This window comes from Diabrotica undecimpunctata, chromosome 3 (genome assembly GCF_040954645.1).
Source record: "Diabrotica undecimpunctata isolate CICGRU chromosome 3, icDiaUnde3, whole genome shotgun sequence".
NCBI classification, from domain to species: Eukaryota; Metazoa; Arthropoda; class Insecta; order Coleoptera; family Chrysomelidae; genus Diabrotica; species Diabrotica undecimpunctata.
Window position 1 is genome coordinate 118,708,496 of NC_092805.1, and position 25,185 is coordinate 118,733,680.

General features: G+C 34.0%; 1 protein-coding gene across 3 annotated transcripts in view; it reads right to left on the reverse strand.

Moving 5' to 3' along the window:
• LOC140437298 (uncharacterized) overlaps positions 1-25,185 on the reverse strand; it is a 94,819-nt gene that overhangs the window by 26,672 nt on the left and 42,962 nt on the right. For all 3 annotated transcript variants that reach the window (XR_011950360.1, XM_072526737.1, XM_072526738.1), the window contains exons 8-12: positions 22,095-22,301; positions 19,500-19,706; positions 13,875-14,036; positions 6,652-6,927; positions 699-1,161 (exon numbers count right to left, since the gene is read on the reverse strand). Coding sequence is in view for 2 of the 3 variants with exons in the window: in XM_072526737.1 (XP_072382838.1) it covers positions 699-1,161; positions 6,652-6,927; positions 13,875-14,036; positions 19,500-19,706; positions 22,095-22,301 (1,315 nt within the window). In the remaining variant the exon portion in view is untranslated. The remainder of the gene's footprint in view (positions 1-698; positions 1,162-6,651; positions 6,928-13,874; positions 14,037-19,499; positions 19,707-22,094; positions 22,302-25,185) is intronic.

Genomic DNA, 25,185 nt, shown 5'->3' on the forward strand with positions numbered 1-25,185 from the left:
TGGTTCCAAATGGGCAAGGTAAAAGAGAAATACTAGAGTTCAAGAATCAATGTTGACAAAGGACCCACATTCGAGCCCCAATGATTCATCACCCAATTGCACAAAGAAGTAAATCATGTAGCCGAAGCAAATACGCTCATATCTTTCCCTCCACCGGATTCATTACTTCTTGAAGGACCATCAATGTGTTCTCAGTGAAACTCATCCCCTCTATCTAGCTTCTAGCTTCTAGCTTCTAGAAGATCTGACAGAGTTTGTCATTTACCACGGTATTTAGAAGATTATAGTGTGGAAAAAGGATGCGATATTAAGCTCCTTATACTTTCTACTTTAGCTGTAGACTGTAGAAAACTCTAGACAACTTAATACTGTTAGGTTTGTCAGTGTTTGACATATAAGTGAATGTCACAGCTAAGTTATTTTCTCATTGTTTTTGCTTAGATTATGTACAATTTCATGTTGATTAAAATCTTATAATATAGGTTTTGCTTTCTTATTTCACTACTAATAGTATATAGATAGAATTAACTATACCGATAGTGTAGTCTTTTGAGATATATGATATCTGCTAATAACAAAAACAGCTTTTACTACTTATAAAATTATAAATATTATAAATATTAAACAAAATTATAAATATTAACTAGTATTTCCATTGACAATCTTATTGTAAACTAATATATTTGCTCGTTACTAACCTGTTACTCACTTGTTTAGTGGTTTCCTTCGAATATTTGGATACCTCCGCCAAAATTTGGTGCATTCCAAACTCTAATTTTCGTTTAGTGTCAATAACACTATCGGCAGTGTTTATCATTACTTGGTCTAACCTATTTAAACCTTTAATTTCATTTTTAATTTTATCGTAGTTAGTTACAAAACTTTGTCCAAGAGTAACTGTAATATCGGAGAGATCGTTAACATTTTCAATGATATCCTCGTGAGTTTTGTTGATATGGTTTATAATGCTTTCCATATTGTGTCGAGCTTCGTCTTTGGATTGTTGTTTACAATTTGATACGTCAGCTGACAGTTTTGTTAGTTGTAAAGTGGAATTTTGATGTATATCTAGGAATTCTTGTGGTAGCCGGTTTATTTTAGTCTGTAGATATTTTAAGTTTGACAGCATTTCTTTAAAATCTGACTGTTGGCCATTAAAAGCTGTAATGTATATATTTTATTAAGAAAAGGTACTTTAATAGGATTTCAGTAATAATTTTAAAAATTTAAATTGAAATTTAAGACATTATACAATAAAATAAAATAAAATAAATACGTTTTAAAATATTTATTTAAACCGTATTAATATTGCATTAATTTTTTCTCTATTACGTTATACTAGGATGGTCCGAAAAGTAATTAGCCTACAAAAGAAAACAAACATTTTGGGAAAGTGGAAATTTATTTCTCAACATAGTCTCCTTTTAGCTCGATACACTTGACCCTGTAATGCTCCAACTTCTTTAACCCGTCTGAAAAATAAGTTTTCTCGAGGTCTGCAAAGTAGACTTTCGTGGCAACGATGATCTCCTAATTCCACTTAAATTTCTGCCTGGAGAGTGCCCTTTTCAAGTTTAAAAACAAAAAGAAGTCGCATGGGTTCAAATCTGAAGAATATGCTGAATGTGGCTACAGTTCCTAGCTTAATTTGACCAATTTCGCCATGGCGGAAATATGAGCCGGTGCGTTGTCATGGTGGAAGAGCACTTTTTTCTTTGCCAGATGGGGTGATTTTTTCTGTAGTTCGGCGTCGAATCAGCCTAATAATTCGGCGTAGTAGAGCACTGTGACCGTTTTTCTCCAGGTAGTCGTGGTTTCCTGTAGATAGGACTGTCTTCACTTTTTCGGAGCACGTTCTCCGGATGCCATCCAGTGTTTTGACTGCTCCATGGTCTCTGGTGTATACCAATGGATCCATGTTTCGTCGACGGTTACGAAACGGCGTAGAAATTCTTTCGGATTACGCTTAAATATAGTCAAACACTGCTATTATGTGGTCTCATGGTTGCACTTGTTATTCTGTGAACCCAAATGCGGCATCCATCACGCGGACAGCTCCCTTTTACCCAAAATTTAATTCAGGATATGACATATGCGGTCTTTTGATATGCCTACTGTCTTAGCTAACTCGCGCACCTTCAGTCAGTGGTCCGTCAATACGAGATCGTAGATGTTTGTCACGTTATTTGCGAGGAGATTACAGATATCCCGACATGTTCTCGAATCCATAAAGTCCTGGCAAAGGATGGTGCTACAACGAAAGAAGTAGGTTTCCTAAAGAAAGCTAATTGTAAATTTACGGACACCAAGGCGAAAGTCTTAGACAACTAATAAGCACGCAGTTTTCTGGCTCAACAATTCTGGATGATGCAGATAGGCAAACCAACATAGACCAAAGGCTCACTAGGCCAAATATATCCAATACTGTTGCATATGGGATTAGAGGTATTGATACCATATATATGCAAGCTCGTCAAAGCCAGTTTAGCATGTGGGTTCGTACCGGAAATATGGCAAAAGGTTAAAGTCATATACTTGCCTAAGGTAGGTAAAGTATCAGACCTAACACCAAAGTCATATAGACCGATAAGCCGATCTTCTTTTCTATTAAAAACGCTGGAAAAGCTTCTTGATAGGTACATCAGAGACGAAGTGCTAAAAGATAATCATCTAAGCAATCGTCAAGATGCATACCAACCTGGTAAATCTACGGACTCTGCGTTGGATGATCTAAATGGCTTATCTCAAAGTCAATGGAAGACAAAGAGATAGGAATGGCCGCTTTTTTAGATATAGAAGGAGTATTTAATAATGTTACCACCAGCTCTTTGATAGGAGCTATGGCGCTCAGAGATTTCATTTGCAAAAGAAACAAAATACCTTGGGGTATATTTTGATCATAGGCGCTCATGGAATACTCACATTCTGAAAACCACACAGAAAGCTACTATGTCCCTGGGCAGATTTAGAAGAATATGTGGTAAGAATTGGGGACTTAACATCAAAATGACTTTATGGTTATACAGAAGGGTTATTAGACCCATGATAACCTATGGCTAGGTGACAAAGACGCAGCAAGTGGGAGCAATAAGGCTGCTAGGTAATACACAACGGCTAGCATGCCTGTGTATTACGGGGGCCATAAAAACAACTCCTGTTGCATCGTTGGAAGTCCTGCTGAATCTACCACCACTTCATATCTTTATACAGGGCGACGCCAGATCAGTGATGCACAGATTAATCCATAGTCAGCGACATATAAGCCAGATGCATGGTACTGACAACAGGAAGCTAATCGAGAAGCTAAAAGCCGATATTGTGATGAGGAAACCTATCGATGCAACAGCTACGAGATATAGCTTTAACAATAAGTTCACAATTAAGATACCAGGCAGGGAAGACTAGAATAAAGGTGTACCCATACAAGCCACTACTACCTGGTACACGGATAACTCAAAAACATCGGAGAGTGTGGGAGCCGTCATAGTAGGGACAAATCAAGGGATACATTTCCCGGTAAGTCTATCTAAGGATGTGACAGTTTTCTCGGTACAAATAACTGCAATTCATCACATCGTGGAAGAAATAGAAAGGCAGGAAAGAACGTTATGTTCAGTTGCCATCTTCACAGATAGTCAGGCAGCGCTTAAGGCACTCAATTCTGTAGAGGTCAATTCTAAGCTAGTATGGGATTGCGTGTGGGCCCTAAATAAACTAGTAGACCGTAGCAAGGTTACGGTAGTCTGGGTACCTGGGCACGAGGGTCATAAGGGCAATGAAAAAGCAGATAAAATGGCCAAACAAGGCTCATCAATGCCATTCATTGGACCGGAACCCTTCTGCGGCGTTGCAAAGTCAGCAACAAGAACGGCTACAAGGAAGTAGCCTCGTAGCTCTGGAATGTAGTAGGTAGCTCACAAATCTCTGGAATGATGGAAGAATTCACCAGGACAAAGACAGGCGAAACAAACAAAACAGTTCATTACAGAACATTTGCCAAAATTTACGGCAGACCTAATAAGCAAAGGTCAAGGAAACATCCGACAATGGACAGGGCTAAATTTTGAACAGCTAATAAGAACAGTTGAAGATAGAGAACATTTTAAAATTTTAGTAGCCAACCTCCATTGAGGAGAGGGCACTTTAAGAAGAAGAATAAGCAAAGATAGGAAAACACTCAAAGCCATAGTAGGTCTTCTAACAGGGCACTGTAAGCTGAATAGGCACTTGAAGCTGATGGGATTATCAAATGATGACCTGTGCAGATTCTGTCACCTCGAAGAAGAAACAGCAGAGCACATTTTATGTTAGTGTGACAGTCTGGCAAATGTGCGGTTCTTTGCATTAGGAGAAGAAAATCCACTGGCAAATAGCTACATGGAAGGTACAGTCTCGAAGCTACTAGACTTTATAAAAAGGGTTAGGCTAGAGAATGTTATCTAGGACTAGAGGACCACAATAGATCTAAAAGGGTCGCAGTGGAATAGGCCAAAAGGCCACCTCTCTAAATCTAATTTAATCTAATCCTCCCTGGTACTCTTTTTGGAGGCATCGAGGCGTGGCTCATCAAAAACTGACGTGCGACCAGGTTGAAACCCGTTATACCAATTTTTGACGGTTGCCATCGAAGACGTGGAGCCACCGTACACGCACTTAAACGCTCTTTGATTTCGCTGCACAATTTGACTTCTAAAAGCAAGAAGGGAATCACCGACCGATATAGTTCTTTTTCAATTTTTTTAAAATCCACGGACGCGCCCGCTTTCACATGCGGTCAAAATAAAACTAGGAGTCCGATTCAGCTGAAATATTGATAGTAGCCGTCTTCAAGAATGTACTACACGATAGTAGATTTCTCTTGAGATAGTGGCACCATCGGGCGGTGAGGCTAAGTACTTATCGGACCGCCTAAGTATTCACTTCTTCCGCCGCTTTGTATGTTCGTCTCTAAAAACCTTCTTTTATTCTGAGTAACAATTCATGCACAGCCGAAATCAATATTTTATCACTTCAATGCTTCTTCCCAATATGTGGACTTTACTTATGACAAATCAAAGAATAAAATAATAAAAGTATTTTTGAAGTGTGTAAACATTTAATTCCTAGCTGAGCGCTTTCGGCTTATAAAGCCATCTTCAGAGCTATGGTCAAGTATTTAAAGTATCACTACTAAGAGAAATTTTATTTTGTAAAAAATTTACAAAAAATTTACTTTTTGAGCTGGTTCTATTACAAATTTTTTATTGAAAAAACACAAAAAAGATGGTATTTGTTGAAATTAAAGCAGCAGATAGAATCCATTGAAGAAGAATTTTCTTTATGTACAATTATATCGTAAAGTTAATGATAAACAAGATAATTCAATAATTATTCCGCCCCCTTCTAATATTTCCATGTTAACTCGAAAAATATCTACCGCACGAAAAAAATTTAAATTACATCCAAGAAGACTTTATACATGGAAAGCACCCGGTGATACCCCAGGGAAAATCATAGGAAACCAAACTGATTCTATCAACATAAAGAAAAGGCTTAGAAATTCTACAACCTCAACAAAAACATATCCATGGGCAGATGTCTTCTCAGATCATAGTCTATTGGTTGCAAATATCAACATATGACTTAAAATAATTCATAAGACAATGAGGACCAAGATAGATATAAGACTACTAAAAGAAAATGACACCCAGAAAAAAAAAGTAAAAACAGAAATTAATTAGAATTTTGCGAAAATAGTTGAAGACATTACTAAAGGCATAAAAGAACATTGGAACGAAATAAAGACATCTATTGCCACAACTGCGCATGAAATATCTAAAATCAAAAAGAGAAAAGAAGCAAGAATGGATGACAGATAAAATATTTCAGATGATGGAAGAGCGAAGAAAATTAAAAGGTAGAGGTGACAACGAATACAAAAAGTTGCATAAGACTATACTAAAGGAGATAAAAGGAGCAAAAGAAGCGTGGCTGACGGAGAAATGTATGGAAGTTAAAACACTACAATGCAAACATGACGATTTCCATATGCACAAAAAAATTAAAAGGTACAGAATACCAGAAAACAACGCAATACAGGCATAGTTGTAGACATTGAAGGCCAGATTTTGACTACTATTGAAGATAAATTACGAAGATGGAAAGAATATATGCAAGAATTATTCGAAGATGCAGCACGTTATTAACGTGATAACTTTCATTTTAGGTAACTACACTGATGATGGACTTATGAGTCCAAAAACGTCCTGTGATGTAACCCAAAAGGGCATTTTTAGAATATATATATATATATATATATATATATATATATATATATATATATATATATACACACATTTTATAAAGAATTTTTAAATAATAAAAGTTTTTATGATTCATGGCATACAGCTTTTTCCGTGTGGATTTCTTTTTAGTAAAAATCCTTAATTATCGACATTATGTCATTATTTTTTAAGTTGAAATAACTTTCAATATGTCAACCAAATATTTTCATATCTAATTGTAATTTTATATCTAATTGTAAAGTTTTTTGCACGTGTTCAAGTATTATTGATGATTGTCTGATAAAATCAAAAACGTTTTGATGCTAATTAATATGTTTGTATAATTTTTATTAATTAATTTTTATTGAAACAAAATTGTGTTTGTTACCATAGTTTGTAGGGACGTTCTTCATCCAATTTCCAGTTGAGTCCGTAATATCTTTAAGACTTTTTGAAGTATAATTCTGATTTTTGTTTATATTGTCCCTTATCTCATTTATAGCTTCCTTTATATCTTCTAGAGAGACATTAGAATTGCTGCCGATAGATATTTCTTCTAATTTCTTTAAAACTTCTTCTTTCTGTGGTAAATAATTTATTTTGTCCTGCAGATTGTTGATATTTCGTATAATTCCTTTGACGTCAGTCTTTTGGTTGTCAAGAGCTAAAATGGAGAAATATTAATAGAATCGAATTTATAAGTAATTTACAGAAATAAATGCAACTTATGGTGACTCTAGATTCTATTTGACTTTCACGTAACTAATTGTATATGGTTAGGTGAATGAAACTGTAGGTTTCGTAGTCAATGTGTTCACATTACTAGAAGAATAAAGTATGAACCAATCAGAAAAATTACTAAACGGTACAATTTAGTCAAAGAAACGATTAAAAAGGATGGATGAAATACGCTATATAAAAGAGAAAACTATAGAGACAAATATGTTTGTTTAAGTAACTTGTTTATAATTTGATATAAGGTTGAATGCTCGAATAAATGAACTTTGAAAAATTAAAGGCAAATATCGAGCACAATTGTAATAATCAAATCTTGCCCAAGTACTTTCGCTTTCTACAGCATCATCAGGTGCATTTCGTCAAATTTGGGCTATCCAGCAAGCGCAGAATGTAATAAACATGAAATTGAAACATAAATTGTACATAACACTACACTAGAATAAGGACAAACAGTTTAAAAACAGGAGAGAGAATCTCTCTCCTGTTGCCGACAAGAATGTAGCGTAGAATCTTTTTAAATAATTTTAAACTGTTTGTCCTTGTTTTAAAATAGTGTTATAGTGTAGTATTATGTACAATTTATGTTTCAATTTCATGTTTATTACATTCTGCGCTTGCTGGATAGCCCAAATTTGACGAAATGCCCCTGATGATGCTGTAGAAAGCGAAAGTACTTGGGCAAGATTTGATTATTACAATTGTGCTCGATATTTGCCTTTAATTTTTCAAACTTGTTTATAAGTTTACACTTCTCGGTCGCGCAGTGGTAAGAACAGTAACTTACTGAGTGAAATATCTCTTTGTCAGAAAGGTAAGGTATATCCACAAATATATGCATAATTTTGGTGAACATAAGTGGTAAACAGGTATGTATATGGTATAAATTTAGTGGTAAAGTGGTAAACTTAGCAATAAACGCAGCGGGAGTTTAAGAAGAAAATACTCTAGCTTTTAAAAGGGCTGTACTAATTTTATACGTGATATAGCGATTAAGATAAAAAATTAGATCTTCTTTATGATTATTTTGCACGGGCCCGAAATAATACTTAGCGTGACGCGAAATATTGAGACGCATAACCTTGCGTCATATACACTTATTAAAAATAATATGACGTTTAAAAAACGTTATTTTATTTTTCATAACTTTTTTATAACAAGTCGAGAACGACTGAATCGATTTAACTAATTTTTTATTTTGAAATATTTCTAGAAGTCCAAGGAAGGTTTAAAAAGCGAAAATAGTAAAAACAACAATTTTATTTTTACATACAAACAGTTATATATACTCCTTTGGATTGACGTCGCTAAAAACATCTTCACGTCTATTTTTTTTTATTTTTCACGCTTTCACGTAAATGACTGATTCACGTCAGTTCGATTCCCCGCCGAGGAGAATTTTCTTGTTTTTTTTAATCCATTAAAATATATTCTTATTTTTATGTAGACATGACTCTGTCTGTTTCTCAATGTGCCTTCAGTAAGTTGTTGTTCCATCCTTTTCGTGGTCTTCCTACTGATCGTCTACCCATTGGGGAATCGTTTCTTGCCGTCTTTACTACTCATTTTGTTGTCATTCGGCTTATATGATCGTTCCATTCTACTCTTCTATTTCTTACCCAGTTCTTGATCTACTTCGTATATCTGTAGTTTTAGCTCTGTCCCATAGTGTCTTGCCACCAAATATTCTCCATACCAAACACCAAAGTGTTTTTATCTCTGCTGTTTCTAACAATGTTTTTGTCCTTTCCGTGTCAGGTTGTGTTTCTGTCATGTATTTCATTATTGGTCTGATGACTGTTTTGTAAATTCTACCTTTCATTTCTTTCCTGATATTTTTATTTCTCCATATTGGTTCATTCAGGCAGCCTGCGTCTCTGTTTGCTCTATTCACTTGATCTTCCACTTCAGTTTCGAACTTTCCGTAGCTAGATAATGTGATGCCTACATATTTAAACTCCATCACTTGTTCTATTATCTGACCTTCCAGCTCCAATTGATATCTTAGTAAATTTGCTGTTGTAACCATGCATTATGTCTTTTTGGGGAAATTAACATGTTAAATTTTCTGGCGGTTATATTAAATTGGTGCAGCGAGCATACGTTGTAAATCGTCTTCACTTTGAGAGAGTAGTATTACGTCGTCTGTATAGCAGATTATTTTAAGTCGTTTTTCTCCCATTTGATATTCTTTTTTAGAGAATATTAATTTTGGGACCCCAAAAATGATGCAAAAAAGTTTACCTCTTTTACCCCCGGGTTTCTTTCTAAAATCCCTATCGCAGGGGGGTAAAAACACAAAAAATCGATTTACCAAGAATCTGTACACCGTACAAATTGTTTTAAATAAAAAATGTAGCTGAGATAATTTTAAACAAAAATGTTTATTAGCATTTTTTGTGTAGAATGAACAGTTCTCTTAGAAACAATGCTTGAAGCGACCGTTGATTTTGCATATCAGTTACTTGCACGAAATCAATGTTCAATAAAATCTGTATCAGCTCGACGGTAAAAATTCGATATCTTTTGATCCAAATGTCCTATCGACAAAAATCAAGATGCGTTTCAAAGGTTAAGAGTTCATTTTTCTTATGCAGTTTTTGTATTTTGTTAAAAAATAAACTCAGTTTTTATATTATAGTTTTTATAAAGTTTTAAATAAATTAACGTGTCGCAATTTTTTGTCATTTTTTTATGGTTCTCACGAGATCAATAAAATTGATCACTTTTATTGATCAGTTCTAGTAAAATTTCTACTTTTAGTGATTAATCTTATACCCTATTACAAGAAAATTCAATTTTGAACTGTGGTATCAAATATGAGGCATTTGAAATATGTTTTACATTACAAACGATCACATGTCACGGAAAATGCATTCAAGAAGACGGTTTTCTTCTTCTTCTTTAAGTGCCATCTCCGCGACGAAGGTTGGAAATCATCATGGCTATTCTGACCTTCGAGGCAGCTACTCTGAACAATTGCCTTGAACTGCAACCAAACCACTCTCTCAGGTTCTTCAACCAGGAAACGCGTCTTCTTCCTACGCTTCTCCTACCCTCTATTTTTTCTTAAATTATGAGTCTCAAGATGTTGTTTCTTTAACCTCTCATCACATGTGCGAGATATTGCAATTTCCTTTCTTTTATTGAATTTACCATTTCGCTCTCACTGCCTATTCTCCTTAACACTTCTGTATTCGTGACTCTATCTACACATGGAATCCTTAACAATCTTCTAAATGTCCACATTTTAAACGCGTTAAGTCGATTTATTGTATTCCGGTTTAATATCCATGATTCCGCTCCATAGTAGAGTACACTGTGTACATAGTATTTAATGAGTCTTATTCTGAGGGCCAATGTCAGATCTTTGCTGCATAAAATCTTTTTCATTTTCACGAAGTTAGCACGTGCTTTTTCAATTCTGACTCTGATATCTGCAGTATAATCGTTATTTTCTGTGATTATCGTTCCCAAGTAAGTATATCTTTTTAGAAAAATCGGTAAGATAGTTTCGAATTTGTTTCGAAACTATCTTACCGATTTTTCTATCAGATGTCGCTGTTGCGTCTATAGTGAAGCCATTTTATTGTTGCTTCCTAATAAGACAGAGAAGATTATTTTTCACGTTAAGAACGGCTATGAATAACTGTTCTGATGAGACTTATTAAGTCGAAATACGTATCAACAGATACATAGACGCTTTGTACGTGAAATCAAATCTTTTCTGTCTTTTTCATTTTATATCTTTTTACTCTCTAAATCTGCTGGCCGCCTACTGTTAATATTTCGTTTGTATTGTTGTTCTTACTAATTTTCATGAATTTGGTTTTATTTTTTTGATGTTAAGAGTCCGTATTCTCCACTATATCTTAATATTTTGTTCATTATTCTTTCTAAGTCTTCCAAGTTATCGGCTATTATGACTGTATCGTCGGCATACCTAATGTTGTTAATTAAACTTTCGTTCACTTTTATGCCGACTGTCTCGTTTTGCCGTTGGCTGTAGTATAAATTTGATATCAATGTTACATCCCTCACTTCCAGATTCTTGTTTTTAAGTACTTCTATAAGTCGGTCATGTTTTACCTTATCGAATGCCTTGTTGTAGTCTATAAAGCATACATAAAGATCTCGATTAACATCCAAACATCTCCAGCTTAGCGTGTATTCTATTATGGATGATTTTTAGCAGGGTTTTTAAGGTATGTGACATTAGACTGATCGTTCGATAATCACTACATTCTTTGGCATTTACTTTCTTTGGTAGACAAATAAATGTTGATGTCAGCATTTCACGTGGAATGATTCCTGTGGAATACATTGTGTTCAGTAGTTGGACTAAAAGATCTATGTTTTTTTCATTGACCAGTTTTAGCAATTCACTTGGTATTTCATCTGGACCAGCAGCTTTATTATTTTTCATGGACTTTACTGCATGCATAACTTCTGACTTTGTTGTTTCGGGTCCCTCGTCTTTACTCTGATTATCTTCATATGTATTTTCCTGTCTCATGGAATAATTCCTCTATATACTCTTTTCATCTTCCTAATTTTTATTCTGTCTCCACTAAAATGTTTCCTTGTTTGTCCATTAGTATGCTTGAGGTTTTTTGTTTTGCTACCCCAGCTATTTCTTTAACTTTCTTATGGAGGTTAAAGTTATCATATTTGTTTTGTAAGTCTTCTATTTGTTGGCATTTTCCAGCGAAAAAAGTCTCTTTAGCTTCTCTTATTTTCCTTCTCATTTGGTTATGCAGCTGTTGATACTGAGTTATCTTGATATTCTTTTCTTCGGTCCTCCATCATTTCCAAGATTTCTTCCGTCATCCAATTTCCTTTCTTGCATCTGGTTGTTGTAAGTTTTCTGCGACTTGGTTCGATAATTACATTTTTAAAGAATTGCCACTGTTGTTCTACATCACCATCAATGGATTCCGGTGTGGATTCTAGGCGTGCAATAATTTCTTGTTTCAGTTTTTTTTGACGTCTTCTGATTCTAATTTTTGTATGTTTAGTTTATCACTTTTGTAGCTTTTTTTATCTTTTTTAAGCGAAGTTGGAATTTTGCTACAAGAGGATTGTGGTCCGACGCCACGTCTGTATTTCGTTTCGGTATCTGTGGTTTATTAAAATATAGTCAAATTGGTTTCTAACGATTTTATCGACCTTGTCAGCTGGCAATTTCTAAGTCTAAAGGCGTCGTTTAGGCAATTTGAAGAAGGGATTCATTACGGCAAGATAATGTTCTAGGCAGAATTCTATAAGGCGTTCTCCTCTCTCATTGCCAACACCGAGTCCATATGGTCCTACAGTAGAACGGTTTTTGGTGTAGTTTATTGCAAAAGTTTTGTTCTTTTAAAAAAAGTATTAGTGTAATTAAAAAAAAAAAGCTTTAAATGTTTTAGATCGTTTGTTGGGTAAAAGTTTAAATCTAGCGTTCTTTAAGCATATTTCAAATGCCTCACATTTGTTGCCAAAACTCAAATCGTTTTGTTCTTAAAAAAAAAGTATTAGTGTAATTGAAAAAATAAGTTTTAAATGTTTTAGATCGTTTGTTGTGTGAAAGTTTAAATCCAGCGTTCTTTAAGCATGTTTCCAATGCCTCACATTTGTTGCCAAAACTCAAAACTAAAATTTCATACTACAGGTTTTAAAGCTTAAGTTCTAGTAATCAAAACTTCATAGTGACCAGTAATTGAAAGTAATAGAGTGTATTAATCTCGTGAGAATCATAAAAAATGGCAAAAATCGCGCCACATTTATACATTTAACAACTGTATAAAATCTAAGTTTATTTGCGGCAAAATGCAAAAACTGCATACGAAAGCTGAACTCTTTACCTTTGAAACGCATCTTGATTTTTGTCGATAGGTCACTTAAATCAAAAGATATCGAATTTTTACTGTCGAGCTGATACAAATTTTATTGAACATTGATTTCGCGCGCGTAACTGACATTCAAAATCGACGGCTGTTTCACGCGTTGTTTCTAAGAGAAATGCTTATATATATTTTTGTTTAAAGTTATCTTAGCTATATTTTTTTGTTTGAAACATATTTTTCCACGGTGTACAGATTCTTGGTAAATTGATTTTTTTGCGTTTTCGAGGAGGGTTTTAGGGGAAAGCCCGGGGCTAAAAGTGATAAAGTTTTTTGCATTTTTTTGGGGTCCCAAAATTAATATGCTCGGCAAAATTCAGCTTGTTCGTATAATTTTTAGAGGTTCAGTGGCATTTTCGTCTCTGACGACTGGAGTATAAATTTCACACAATTTTTAGTCTTAAACTAGCTAACTAACGTAAACTAATTTCAATTGTCAAATAATTCTACTGAGTTGCTCTACGACTTTCGTTATAGTCCAAGCTGTAGAAAAAATGAATAATTTTAAGTATTAATTAGTGAATTTTTGAAACCAGCACAATGTCTTGAAGGGCAATGCCTGGAATAACCTCCAAAAGCGTGCAACCATCATAGACATATAATACAAGATATACTGACCGTTGCAACACAATCACGTTTCCCCAGTGTGACAAAGAAAATTGACGCAAAGCAGACATTGCATCTCTGTCTAATGGGCCAGGTTTATTGACCAGGTGACCTCCTAATTGGTCATTTAGTGCACGTGGTCGGTAAAACTGGCAAATTAGAAAGAAATGCAGGGACTGTTTTGCGTCAGTTTTCTCTGTCGCACTGGGGGACTGGGCTGGTATTGCAACGGTCAGTCCATCTTGTATTATATATCTATGTCAAACACAGACAATGGCCCACAGAGTTCTCAACCTTTATAAACAATAGCAATAACTTTTTAAAGCTTGAAATACAATTATTATTAAGTGAAAATTTTTGGTTGGAAAAGTTAATACAGTTTACATACCATCATTCGTATTAGCAAAACTCTTCGTAAGAGTACTGGTAATTTTTGTCAACTCATTGATATTCTTTAATGTATCTTCCAATTTATTTATGGCAGTTTTCTGTCCAGCAGATAGTTCATCCATTTGTGAAAGTTTACGTAGCTGATTTTGAACGTCTAAAGCTAAAAATAAAAGTTATTCCATAAAAAACTGGTTTAACTTCAAGTTAAACAATAAACTTCAAATTTATATAACTCAAATAAATAAATAATATAAATAAGGTAAGAAATTATTGATAATAATAATAACATCATGGCATTACAATGAAATTACACCTATCCATGAAGGTAAAACTTTTGTTCGAGTAATTGAAAATCCTGAAGTTAACGTCAGGAGTTCTTCACGTATCAATATTATAATCTAAGAAAATAAAAAAAAAAACAGTTTCATTTAGATCTTTAGACCGATTTAGTACTTCTGATTATTGGGAAAGTATTCAATAAGACTCTATTATATTATTGTTGAATATATTATATAACTGTGTAACAGTTACATAATGACACTAACAGAAATATAATTTTACTTATACATTATGGTTGTTTGACTTGTAAACCCATAAAATATAAAATATGGCGCATTAAAACAGCTAGCTGGGTTACCGTCGAAAAACTAAATTTTTAAAAATTACCACCAGATTTTGAGCTAAAGGATCAAAATTCGGCAAGTGAATGGGAGTTCTGGAAAATAAGTTTTGATGATTATTTACTAGCAACAGGACAAGACCAGTTAGCAGTTAAAATAAAACTGTCAATTTTAAGAAATATAATTGGGACTGCCAAAATTATATGTACATTCGCCATTCCAGAAGCCAAAATTAATAAGTACGACTTGATGATGTCACTAATTGGCAAATATGTTAATCCAAGGATGAACGAATCGTTTGAAAGATATAATTTTATCATGAGGGTTCAGAAAGAAGGAGAATCGTTTGAGCAGTTTCTTACTAGTGGAAGACATTTGATTCGAACATGTAATTATAATAAAATTAATCCAGAACAAACAGCTAAAGATAAAGCTCTGAGAGACAAGATATTGATGGGCATCAGAGATCCAGTTACTAGAGAAGCTTTATTGAGAGTGGACAAACTTACCCTACAAAATGCCATCAAATTTTGTAGAACTAGTGAGCAAAGTAAGAACCAAAATTTGAACGAAAGAAAAGTTGTGGATATAGGAGAAGTTCATAAAGAAAGGAATAAAAATAAGTTCCAGGGAATAGAAACTATAATAACTCTAAAAGTAAAGTTAACGCTAATGAAAAATTCAAGTACAAACGATGTCAAGTCTTGCTGAGTCACGAATATTGATGTCATACATGAAGACAACAGTGATGGATCAGCTAATATTTTTGTAGGAAATGTTAATTAAGTATACCAAGTAAGCTACTGTAGGTAGAATGGCGTGGTCAGATGCTGGAACACAATGAGACGCCAAAATACCTCGGCGTACGTCTGGATAGAACTTTGTCTTATCAATATCACTGTCAAGATATCAAGAAAACTCACACTCACTCACACACACTCTCCGTACTTCTGCCTTAGCATTATGTTTTTCTGCCGCTGAGTTTGGAGCACCAGTGTGGGAAAACTCTGCTCGCGCTAAAAAAGTCGATGTTGCGTTAAATGAAACGGTTCGTATAATATCTGGTTGCTTGAAACTGGCACCTATCGAAGAGGTCTACCCTATAGTTGGAATGGCTCCACCTACTATCAGAAGATAGGTCGCGTCAGAGATAGAACCAAAGAAGCAGGAGACGGATCAAAGACACCCCTTGTATGACCACCAAGTTCAGCCAAGTAGATTAAGATCTCAGAAAAGCTTTCTGAAAAAATCACGATTCCTTCCCGAAGAGCCAAAGACGCGCCGAATACACCTATGGCAAGCGTCAGCTACAACAGATTTTGCTCCCTCAAAGGAAATGGCAGCTGGACACAATTTGCCGTATCCCAGATGGAAAGCGCTAAACAGACTAAGAACTGGCATTTCACGTTGTGCTAGTAACCTGAAGAAATGGGGATACCAGGAGGACGATACCTGCGACTGTGGCGCGGTTCAAAATAGTCACCATCTACTATCATGCACAGAGATGAGAAAGACCTGGACAAAAGAAGAACTATTCTTAGCGAATGACAGGGCCATTTATGTGACCAACCATTGGAAACACAAAATTAAAAGCTGTTGGTGTTTCGGACACGGAAAGGAAGTAAGTAGCTGTCAAAATATTTGGGATGAAATTGTAGAAATTGAAAATAAAAGAATTAAAGTGAAACTTGACATAGGTGTAGATGTAAGTATAATTCCAATAAATTTTTTTAAGAAAATTGATAAACAGTTACCATCAACAGAAAAGAATTCAAGGCAACCACAAGACAAAGCAGAAGTCAGAATGGTGACCTATCAACAACAAGGAAAGTTGTATTGAATAGATGGGTGGAATAATTTACTCAGTCACTTAATACAGAGGAAGAAGAAGAAAACCTGGAAGATGAAAGAGATGAGGTAAGGGGAACAGACGACAGGGAAGAGGAACCACCAACGATTCTTAAAGTTAAAGAACTAATCATTTAAGAGATAAATTAGATATGGTGACAAAAACAGGAGTTATCAATTGGGAAGGTTAACAAAATTAACCCGAGGGCAAGCATAATCCGTATTGTTATTGTGGAAAAGTAAAATGGTAAGTTACGTTTATGCTTAGACCCATCAGACTTAAACAAACAAATAGTCCGCAAACCAAGAGTAGCACATAAATTGGAAGATGTTTGTGCACAAATAATGGATAAAAAGATATCCTTTGTATTTGATATCTCTGAAGAATATCATCGTTTGAAACTTGATGTGGCATCATCCTGGAAATGCTGTTTTGCATAATCTTATGGAATTTTCAAATATAAAGTATTGCCATATGGATTATCAAGTTCCCAAGATCTGATTCAAGAAGTAGTAGAAGATAAATTTAAAAGTATAGAGAATTTATTGATTTGTCATGATGATATGATTGTTTTATCTCAAAAAAAAAAAATAAAATTAGATCGGTGAAAACGATTTTCAGATAATGTAAAATACTTACTAAAATATTGTCATTTTCGAAAGATTTTTATATGGAGTTTTAGAGCGTACTAAAAATTTGAAAAAAGTGACTTCTATATAAAGAGTAGATTCTTATGTGGAAGCAGTTGAAAAATTACTCACAGTTTTTAAAAAAATTATTGGAGTATCCAGAGAGTCCAAAAGAGTATAACAGAGTAAAAGGATAGTTTTACAGGGTAAAAGGATAGGATAGTATAAAAACTGAAGCTCTTTATGGCATATTAATAAAATTTACTATTTTACTGGAAATAAGCCAAAATTTTACTTTAAAATAAGTTTACGTTGACATTTCGATTTCTTATCAACTGTCGATGGAAGGTTCTGCGACTACCATAGTTGTAACGGGTAACGGGGAATTAGGGTTCGATTTTGAAGAGGAAGCTTGAGAAACGCCTACCACATCAAAGAAAGGCATCAGACTCTCAAATTACCCACTCATACGGGACTCATCTGAGGACTCGTGATCGGAATAAATACACTCTAAACCCTTTACCGAGGATCAACTGGAGGGCAAGTATGTGGCCGCGGTAATTCCAGCTCCAATAGCGTATCGTGGGACGTCCTGCCGGTAATTTCCACGTAAAAATCGAAACGTCAAGATAAACTTATTTTAAAGTAAAATTGTGGCTGAATCCCAATTAAAATCAGTCCAGCTGCTAGGGTGTAAGGATCCCGCCTGTAAAAATAGCATAGGCACCCTTCGGTTTTTTATAATTAAATTATATTAATCTTCTGGCAATTGTACAAAATATTAATAAGAATAATAATATCTAATTTATTACATATATCAATTTCTATTGAAATTATTTTACTAAACAAATAAAATACTAAATTGACAAAGCTCCAGATAAACTAACAAGATCTAATTTTGGCGCCCCCAAAACAGGGGCGCCCGCCTGCGGTGCATCCCTTGCAGACCCCTTATCGCCGGCCTTGTTAAAAACAGTAAGTTATTTTATAAATTTAAATTAAAAGTAATGTTAAAAAAAATTACAAATAATATTGATTTACTTTATATGTATTAGGATTTCAAAAAAGTTTGATGTAAACAGTTTAGGAGGAGGGGGTCCAACGCATTTGTTTAGAGTTTGTCAGTTCGGCCCCGACGGTACCTCTGCATAAGTTAAAAATAGGGAATTCCCCAGTACGCTTTTGTGATCATGTTTTTATTAGCGATTTAAATTATATTTTCCTGGAATTTAAAATTAACGAGAGCTTTATAGACCAATTATATTACAATGTACAATAAGAACAAGAGTCGCAAGGTTCTGTAACTAATTTCTTGTGGCATGTTTAATTAAATAATATGTTTATATGGAATTAGGTAAGCTACAGTTTTTTATCTTTCTTCTGTGTTGTTGTGTTTGATTTTTGACAGGATAGACCTCAGTGTGCTGGTTGTGTTGAATGTTGTTTTGATGTACTTGTTTCATAACCTCTTTAATCTACTGATAATGGCGATTATGTCAAAATGTGGTCGTGCATACTGCTTAGATTGCCTTTACACTTTTTGAAATAAAAATAGTTGGAATTATAGCTGTTCTTACTGTAGAGCACCTTTAAATTAAATTACAGCTTATGGAGGTTTGTAAGAAAAAAGTATTTTCTAAATGGTTTTAACGAAATTTAAGATTTAGTTTTAGGTGCACAGATATATTCTTTTTTTCTTTTGGGTTCCTTCTCCTACCAAGTTTGAAATTATTAAGATTTTAAAATTAATAGTTTTATTGCATTTCTAAAGAGCAATTTGAAGAATCCGTTCCCGGAATTCCCACACTAAAAAAAAAGAGAAAACTTCTACTCTTATCATGTCACTCCTGTTCAAAAGTTGAGATTTCAAGCTTTTAGAAAACTCCCACGGTTACAGTCCTATTTTTTCTTAACTCAACTGTATGATAGGAATCATCCAGCTGGCTCCTCTTGCATGAAATTATAAAATTATAAATTATAATATTGCCTGTCTAAAATTATGTTTCTGTGCTGATTTTGATAATAATTTATAGATATGCTGTGAAATATTTAGAAAAAAAAAAACAAAAAAAAAATAATAATATTATACCTTTTAACTCAATCTAACCTAATCCTAGTCTATGTCTTAATCACTGACATATGATACAAATAGACAAAGCACTGCAATAGAAAATCGTTCCCCCAGTGCGATAGAGAAAACTGACGCAAAGCAGGCCCTGCATACCTTTCAAATGGACTAGATTTATCGACCACATGACCTTCCCATTGGTTATTTAGCTCACGTGGTCGATAAACCCGGCCCATTAGAAAGATATGCAGGGACTTCTTTGCGTCAGTTTTCTCTGTCGCACTGAGGGAACGTGGCAGTATTTTAGCGCTCAGTCTATTTGTATTATATGTCTATGGTCCCAATAATTATAACTCTCCTGTATACAAAATATTAATAACCTTTTAAAGCTTAAAATACAACGATTACTAAAAATTTTAATTTTAAAAATTAGTTAATGTTAATACAATTTACATACCATTATTCGTATTAGCAAAACTCTTCGCAAGAGTACTGGTAATTTTTGTCAAATCATTGATATTCTTTAATGTATCTTCTAACTTGCTTATAGCAGTTCTTTGTCCAACAGACAGTTCATCCATTTGTGGAAGTTTACGTAGCTGATTTTGTACGTTTTTAATGTTGCTTAAAACTTCTTGTGTATTTGATTTTTGAACGTCTAAAGCTAAAATAAGGTATTCCATAAAAATCTCAATTTGAACAATAAACTACAAATAAAGTACAAAAATACTAATCTATAAAAAAAGAAATATGAATCTTAAATAGATAAATAAAGTAAATAAAGCAAGAACTTATTGATGACAATAATAATATTAAGGCATAGATTAGAATAAAATCAAACCTAATCACCTAGATAAAACTTTGGATCGAGTAATTGAAAATCCTGAAGTAAGTTCACGTCAGCTATCAGCAGTAACCGGAGTAAGTCTATTATTAAAATTGTGAAAAAGAAAACTTTCACCCTTATCACTAAACTCCTGCTCAAAATTTGCTTTTAATAGATCTTCTACGGTCACAGTCCTGCCAATATACTTTGAATAAAGATAATACTGATAGATATTTTAGTAAGATATATTCACTGATAAAGCAGTGACATGCTAAGCAAGTGCCATGCGTTTTCGATTCAAATAAAAATGAAGGTGATTTCCAAAACGCAATTAGTGATATTTTGGACGATCTGCCACTTGATGTGCAGTTTGGATGCAGTTCAATTGAACTATTCAGGCGCGTAATCATTAAAATTATAATTGCCAGAATGATTTCCAATCTCCGATAGGAGCGGAACTTAAAGAAGAAGAAGAAGAAGCCACTTGATATAAGGAAACAAATGTGGTTTATGTAGAAAGTAGCTCCAACATATTTCCCATTAGCTGTTAGATATCATCTTAATTGCTATATTCATCAACGATGGAATGACAAAGGAAGTGATTTGGAATTGCAACCAAGAAGTATAATCCTTTTAATTTTTATTTTCGGGAACATACGAAGTCCTAGAAGGTCTATGTCAATGAAACAAGACGAATTATAAGGCAAAATACAAAATGCTGCTTTTTTACAGTATACAAATATTTTTTAACGTCCGAAACTCCTTTATCGTAAGAATTAAAAAAGATATGGAAGTGATAAAAAACACGTTGAAAATTTAATTTAAGTTTGTTAAATTAAAAAGGTAAATTGTTTATATTCTGATTTATAGTCGAAATAGCAGCGTTACAAGTTTGTTTATTAATTGGTATTATATTGGTTTGTCTATAAATTTGCAGACATAGATTTTGCACCCAAGATCATCTTCCTGCAGGAAAAAAACCCCATATCATCTTCCAGCAATAGCTTCTGTTTAACCTAAGAAAATGAGATGCGAACCTTCGGCTTCTCGTGATTCATGATTCATGAACATTAAAATAATAATTGCTTTCATAATTTAAATAATAAAAATAAAGGTTTTAATAATTAATATTGTAAATCTTAGGGTGTGGCTATGCTGTCATTTTAATTGTTCTCTGTTATAAAACTCAAAAATTCAATGTTGACATATGACAGCTAGATTCATATTTTTGCGACATTAGCTTGTTTTGTTTTTAGGAAAGGTTAATCTTTATGAATGGTTTTATTTAAAAAGATAATTCTTTACTTGTAATAATTTTTTATTTGCCACAGTTTATAGCCCAGTAATATTTGTAAGTTATGTAGCAATTCCCACTTATAGGACACATGTAAGTTTTTCTTTGTTATTTTTATATTTACTTTTGTGACTATTAATATAGTCTTTATGTATTATCTGTATTTGTAACTGTTTGTGTTGAGACGGTAATAAATGTTTAATTTATCTCTCTGAACCATTTTGTTTATTTTAGAAAAGTCTCCTAACCCCTGTTTGTGTTCTTTATTTTAGGAAAGAAGAGCCTTCTTTTCTTTATCCAGCAAGATTAGGATTCTTCGAAGCGGCGTCCTTATTTCAAATAGCTAGAGGTCTTTCTTGTTGTTTTTATTTGCCCTTTTGTCCAGAAGATTTATGTAAGTAACCATTTGTTTCATTTTTGTAGTTGTCCCAATCCAACCCCATTGCCATTCAGCTTATCCACGACCCAGCTCTCCAAACAAACCCCAAATATTAGAAATAAGTACTTTTTGTATTATTTTGTTTTAATTACATTGTAATTATAAGACTTTTTATATATGCTAGCTACATTTTACATTACCCTACTGACTATTTCAGTTTATCCAAACATGAGGGGTAACGTAGAAAAAAGACAATGCCGGACAAACCTACGCACAACAAAAAGTTTACTGACTTAATTTGTATTTTGGCATAATAATACTAAACGTTACTGTAATAACTGTAATAAGATATATTTTTACAAAATTTTATTTCGAAAATTGTAAAATTTATATAATTTCAAAGTTTATAAATTCCACTTTATCCCACTTTCCCCTGCTAATAGTTATAACTTTCCTGTATACACAATAACAATATCGTTTTAAACCTTGAAATAAAATTAATATTTCAAATTTTTGTTTGGAAAAGTAGTTATTGTTAATACAATTTACATACCTTTATCCGTATTAGCAAAACTCTTTATAAGAGTACCGGTTATTTTTGTCAAATCATTGATATTCTTTAATGCATCTTCCGACTTGCTTATGGCAGTTCTCTGTCCAGCAGACAGTTCATCCATTTGTGGAAGTTTACGTAGCTGATTTTGTACGTTTTTAATTTGGCTTAAAACTTCTTTCGTATTTGATTTCTGAACGCCCAAAGCTAAAAACAAAGTTGTTGTATGAAATACTAAAGAAATAGAAAATTGAAAGAAGTCTCACTCATCACTTATCAGAGCGACTATAAGCGAATTATAGAGGCAGTATATGTGAAATCAAATCTTAACTGTCCCTTCTTTATCTTTATTTACTCGCGTTTTGAATATTAGAAGTAATGTTCTTGCTTAGATGAATCGATTTGATGTGGAATGCAATTTTAGATTCCCCATGTCGGTCCATTCATCGTCTACTTGCTTTGTATATTGTAGAAGGCACATATTTAGATAAGAATATGAATTTTGATTTCGAATGAGTAGAAACCTTCGAATTTTTCCTTTTTGTGTGTGTCTTTATAAAGTTATTTCGTTATTACTTCCTTTGATGGAAAAGATTTGATTTCACGTTTAAGTCTTTTTATTCAGTTGCTCTGATGAGTCCTGCAAGGACGAAATACGTATAAGCGAATTGTAGAAGCACTTTATGTAAAATCAAATATTAACTGTCTTTTCTATATCTTTATTTACTCGTATTTTGAGTATTACAAGCCAGTTCATGAAAGGTTCTTGCTTAGATGCATCGATATGATGTGGAATGCAATTTTATATTCCCCATGTCGGTCCATTCATCGTCTGCTTACTTTTTAAATTGTAGAATGTACAGACTTAGGTAAGAATAGGAATTTTTACTTTTTGTTTTTTTTTTTTTAGAAAAAACTTTAGCACCAACGACCACCTCCATTGTATAAAAGGGATTATAGAAAATTTCATCGAATACAACTGACTATTGGCCCTTGCTTTCGTCGACTTTCGCAAAGCATTCAATACAATAGAAATTAACAGCGTAATGAGAGCGTTGGAGGAAAGTCGCATATATTATCGGTACTCCAAACTGATCGCAAGTTTACAATACTGCAACCATGTCTGTAAGACTATTTCCTGTAGAGGAATCAGACAAGGAGACACTCTATCTCCCAAACTCTTTACGACAGTTCTAGAACATGCTTTCAAAAAATTTAGTGGGAAGCCAAAGGAATCAATGTTGACGGCGAAATGTTCTCTTACCTACGATTTGCGGACGACGTTGTTCTGATAAGAGATAGCTTCAAAACTTGGAACTATGCTTACTAAGTTAGATGCCGTCTGTAATGAAGTTGGTTTGAACATAAATTTTGAAAAGACACAATACATGGCAAATCTGTTACCAAGCGAACGTCCAAAAGTCGACTGCAACGAAATAGAATTAGTTCATACATATAAATACTTACTGGTCATAAAATCCAAATTACCAGGGACAACGGAACTGCAAAGAAGAATCACTTTAGTATGGGCCGCATATGGAGCTCTATCAGATATCTTCAAGAGGAAGATGCCAAATTATTTGAAAACAGAAGACGTTCACTTTCCTTAACCCAAGCTACAGCAACCAAACTGCAAGAGTAGTCCAAAGAAGAATGGAACGCTTGCTACTTGGACTAACTCCCAGAGACAGGGTTAGAAACGAAGAAGAAATAAGAAGAACGACAGGCGTCACAGATGTCATAAAGTGCATAGAGTGGTTTAAGTGGAACTGGGCGGGTCATTTGACTAGAATGAACGACGAGCGGTGGATCCAAAAATTACAGTATGGAGATTACAAGCAGATAGAAGTAGAGGTAGACCACCCACATGATGGACAGACGACGTCTCAAGAATCGCTGTGAATTGGCTGCAAAAAGCTTAAAACCGACAGAACTGGAAGAAATTAGGGGAGGCCTATGTTCAACTTTGGACGCAGAAGGCTAGATTATGATGATGATAATGAGTTACAAACATAAATATATACAGTGTGGATATTAAGTCTTACCCCCCCTAGTGAACTCCCTTATTAAAGACAAAGATGAAAAACGCTCGGGCCTGTCAATTTTTATTTTAATAGAGGTATTTTATAACATAAAAAAAATTGTTACCCCTTTCATCCCCTTCACTTGATAGCTACCCCCTCAAATTTTTTAAATAGCAATGGGGGTCGTGCGATAGTTTGTTGGAAAGGGTTCGAAAAGAAGAATTCAAAAATGTATAAGTTTGAAATTTTGTATGGCATAATGGTTTTATTTAAAATAAAATATACAAAAAATAATGTATCATCTTTAAAATACATCTTTAAAATTAAAGGAACTGGCAAATTACCCTAAAGAAAACTTAAATTACTGCAGGATATGCTCGAAATGTTCTCCATTTACTTACTGGCAGAAGTAGATTCTTTGTTTCGTTGCCTCCCTAACCCTTTGTAGGGTCTGCATATCAATCCTATCACATTTTTCGATTTTGCTTTGACGGAGTTCATCAACTGTCGTCAACTGGCTCCCATACAGTTTGGATTTAAGGTAACCCCATAGATAAAAATCTAGAGGTGTAAGATCTGGTGATCTTGGTAACCATTCAATGAATCCACGACGTCCAATCCATCTTCTCGGATACAAATTATTTAAAAAATTTCGAACGCCAGTATCGTAATGAGGCGGAGCTTCATCCTGCTGGAAAATAATGTCTTGGGTGAATTCGCCTGGATTGTTTCTAAGCACATCATGAATTGCAGGAATTATTTGTGTTTCCAATAGATTAAGATAGCTTTCCCCCGTTAAATTGCCTTCGATAAAAAAAGGGCCTATAATGTGAAACAATCGAGGGTTTTCGTCAGACCAATATCTTACATTTTGTCGATGTACAGGACCATTTAAATAGAATGTAGCTTCATCGGAAAAACCAATGTATCTTAAATAACTTGGATCTTGTGAAATATTATTATCCATAGTTTCACAATATTGCAGTCGTCGATCTGGATCATCCTCTGTTAATTCGTGCACCATTTTCATCTTATAGTAATGAAATTTTTCTAGTTGAACTGGATGG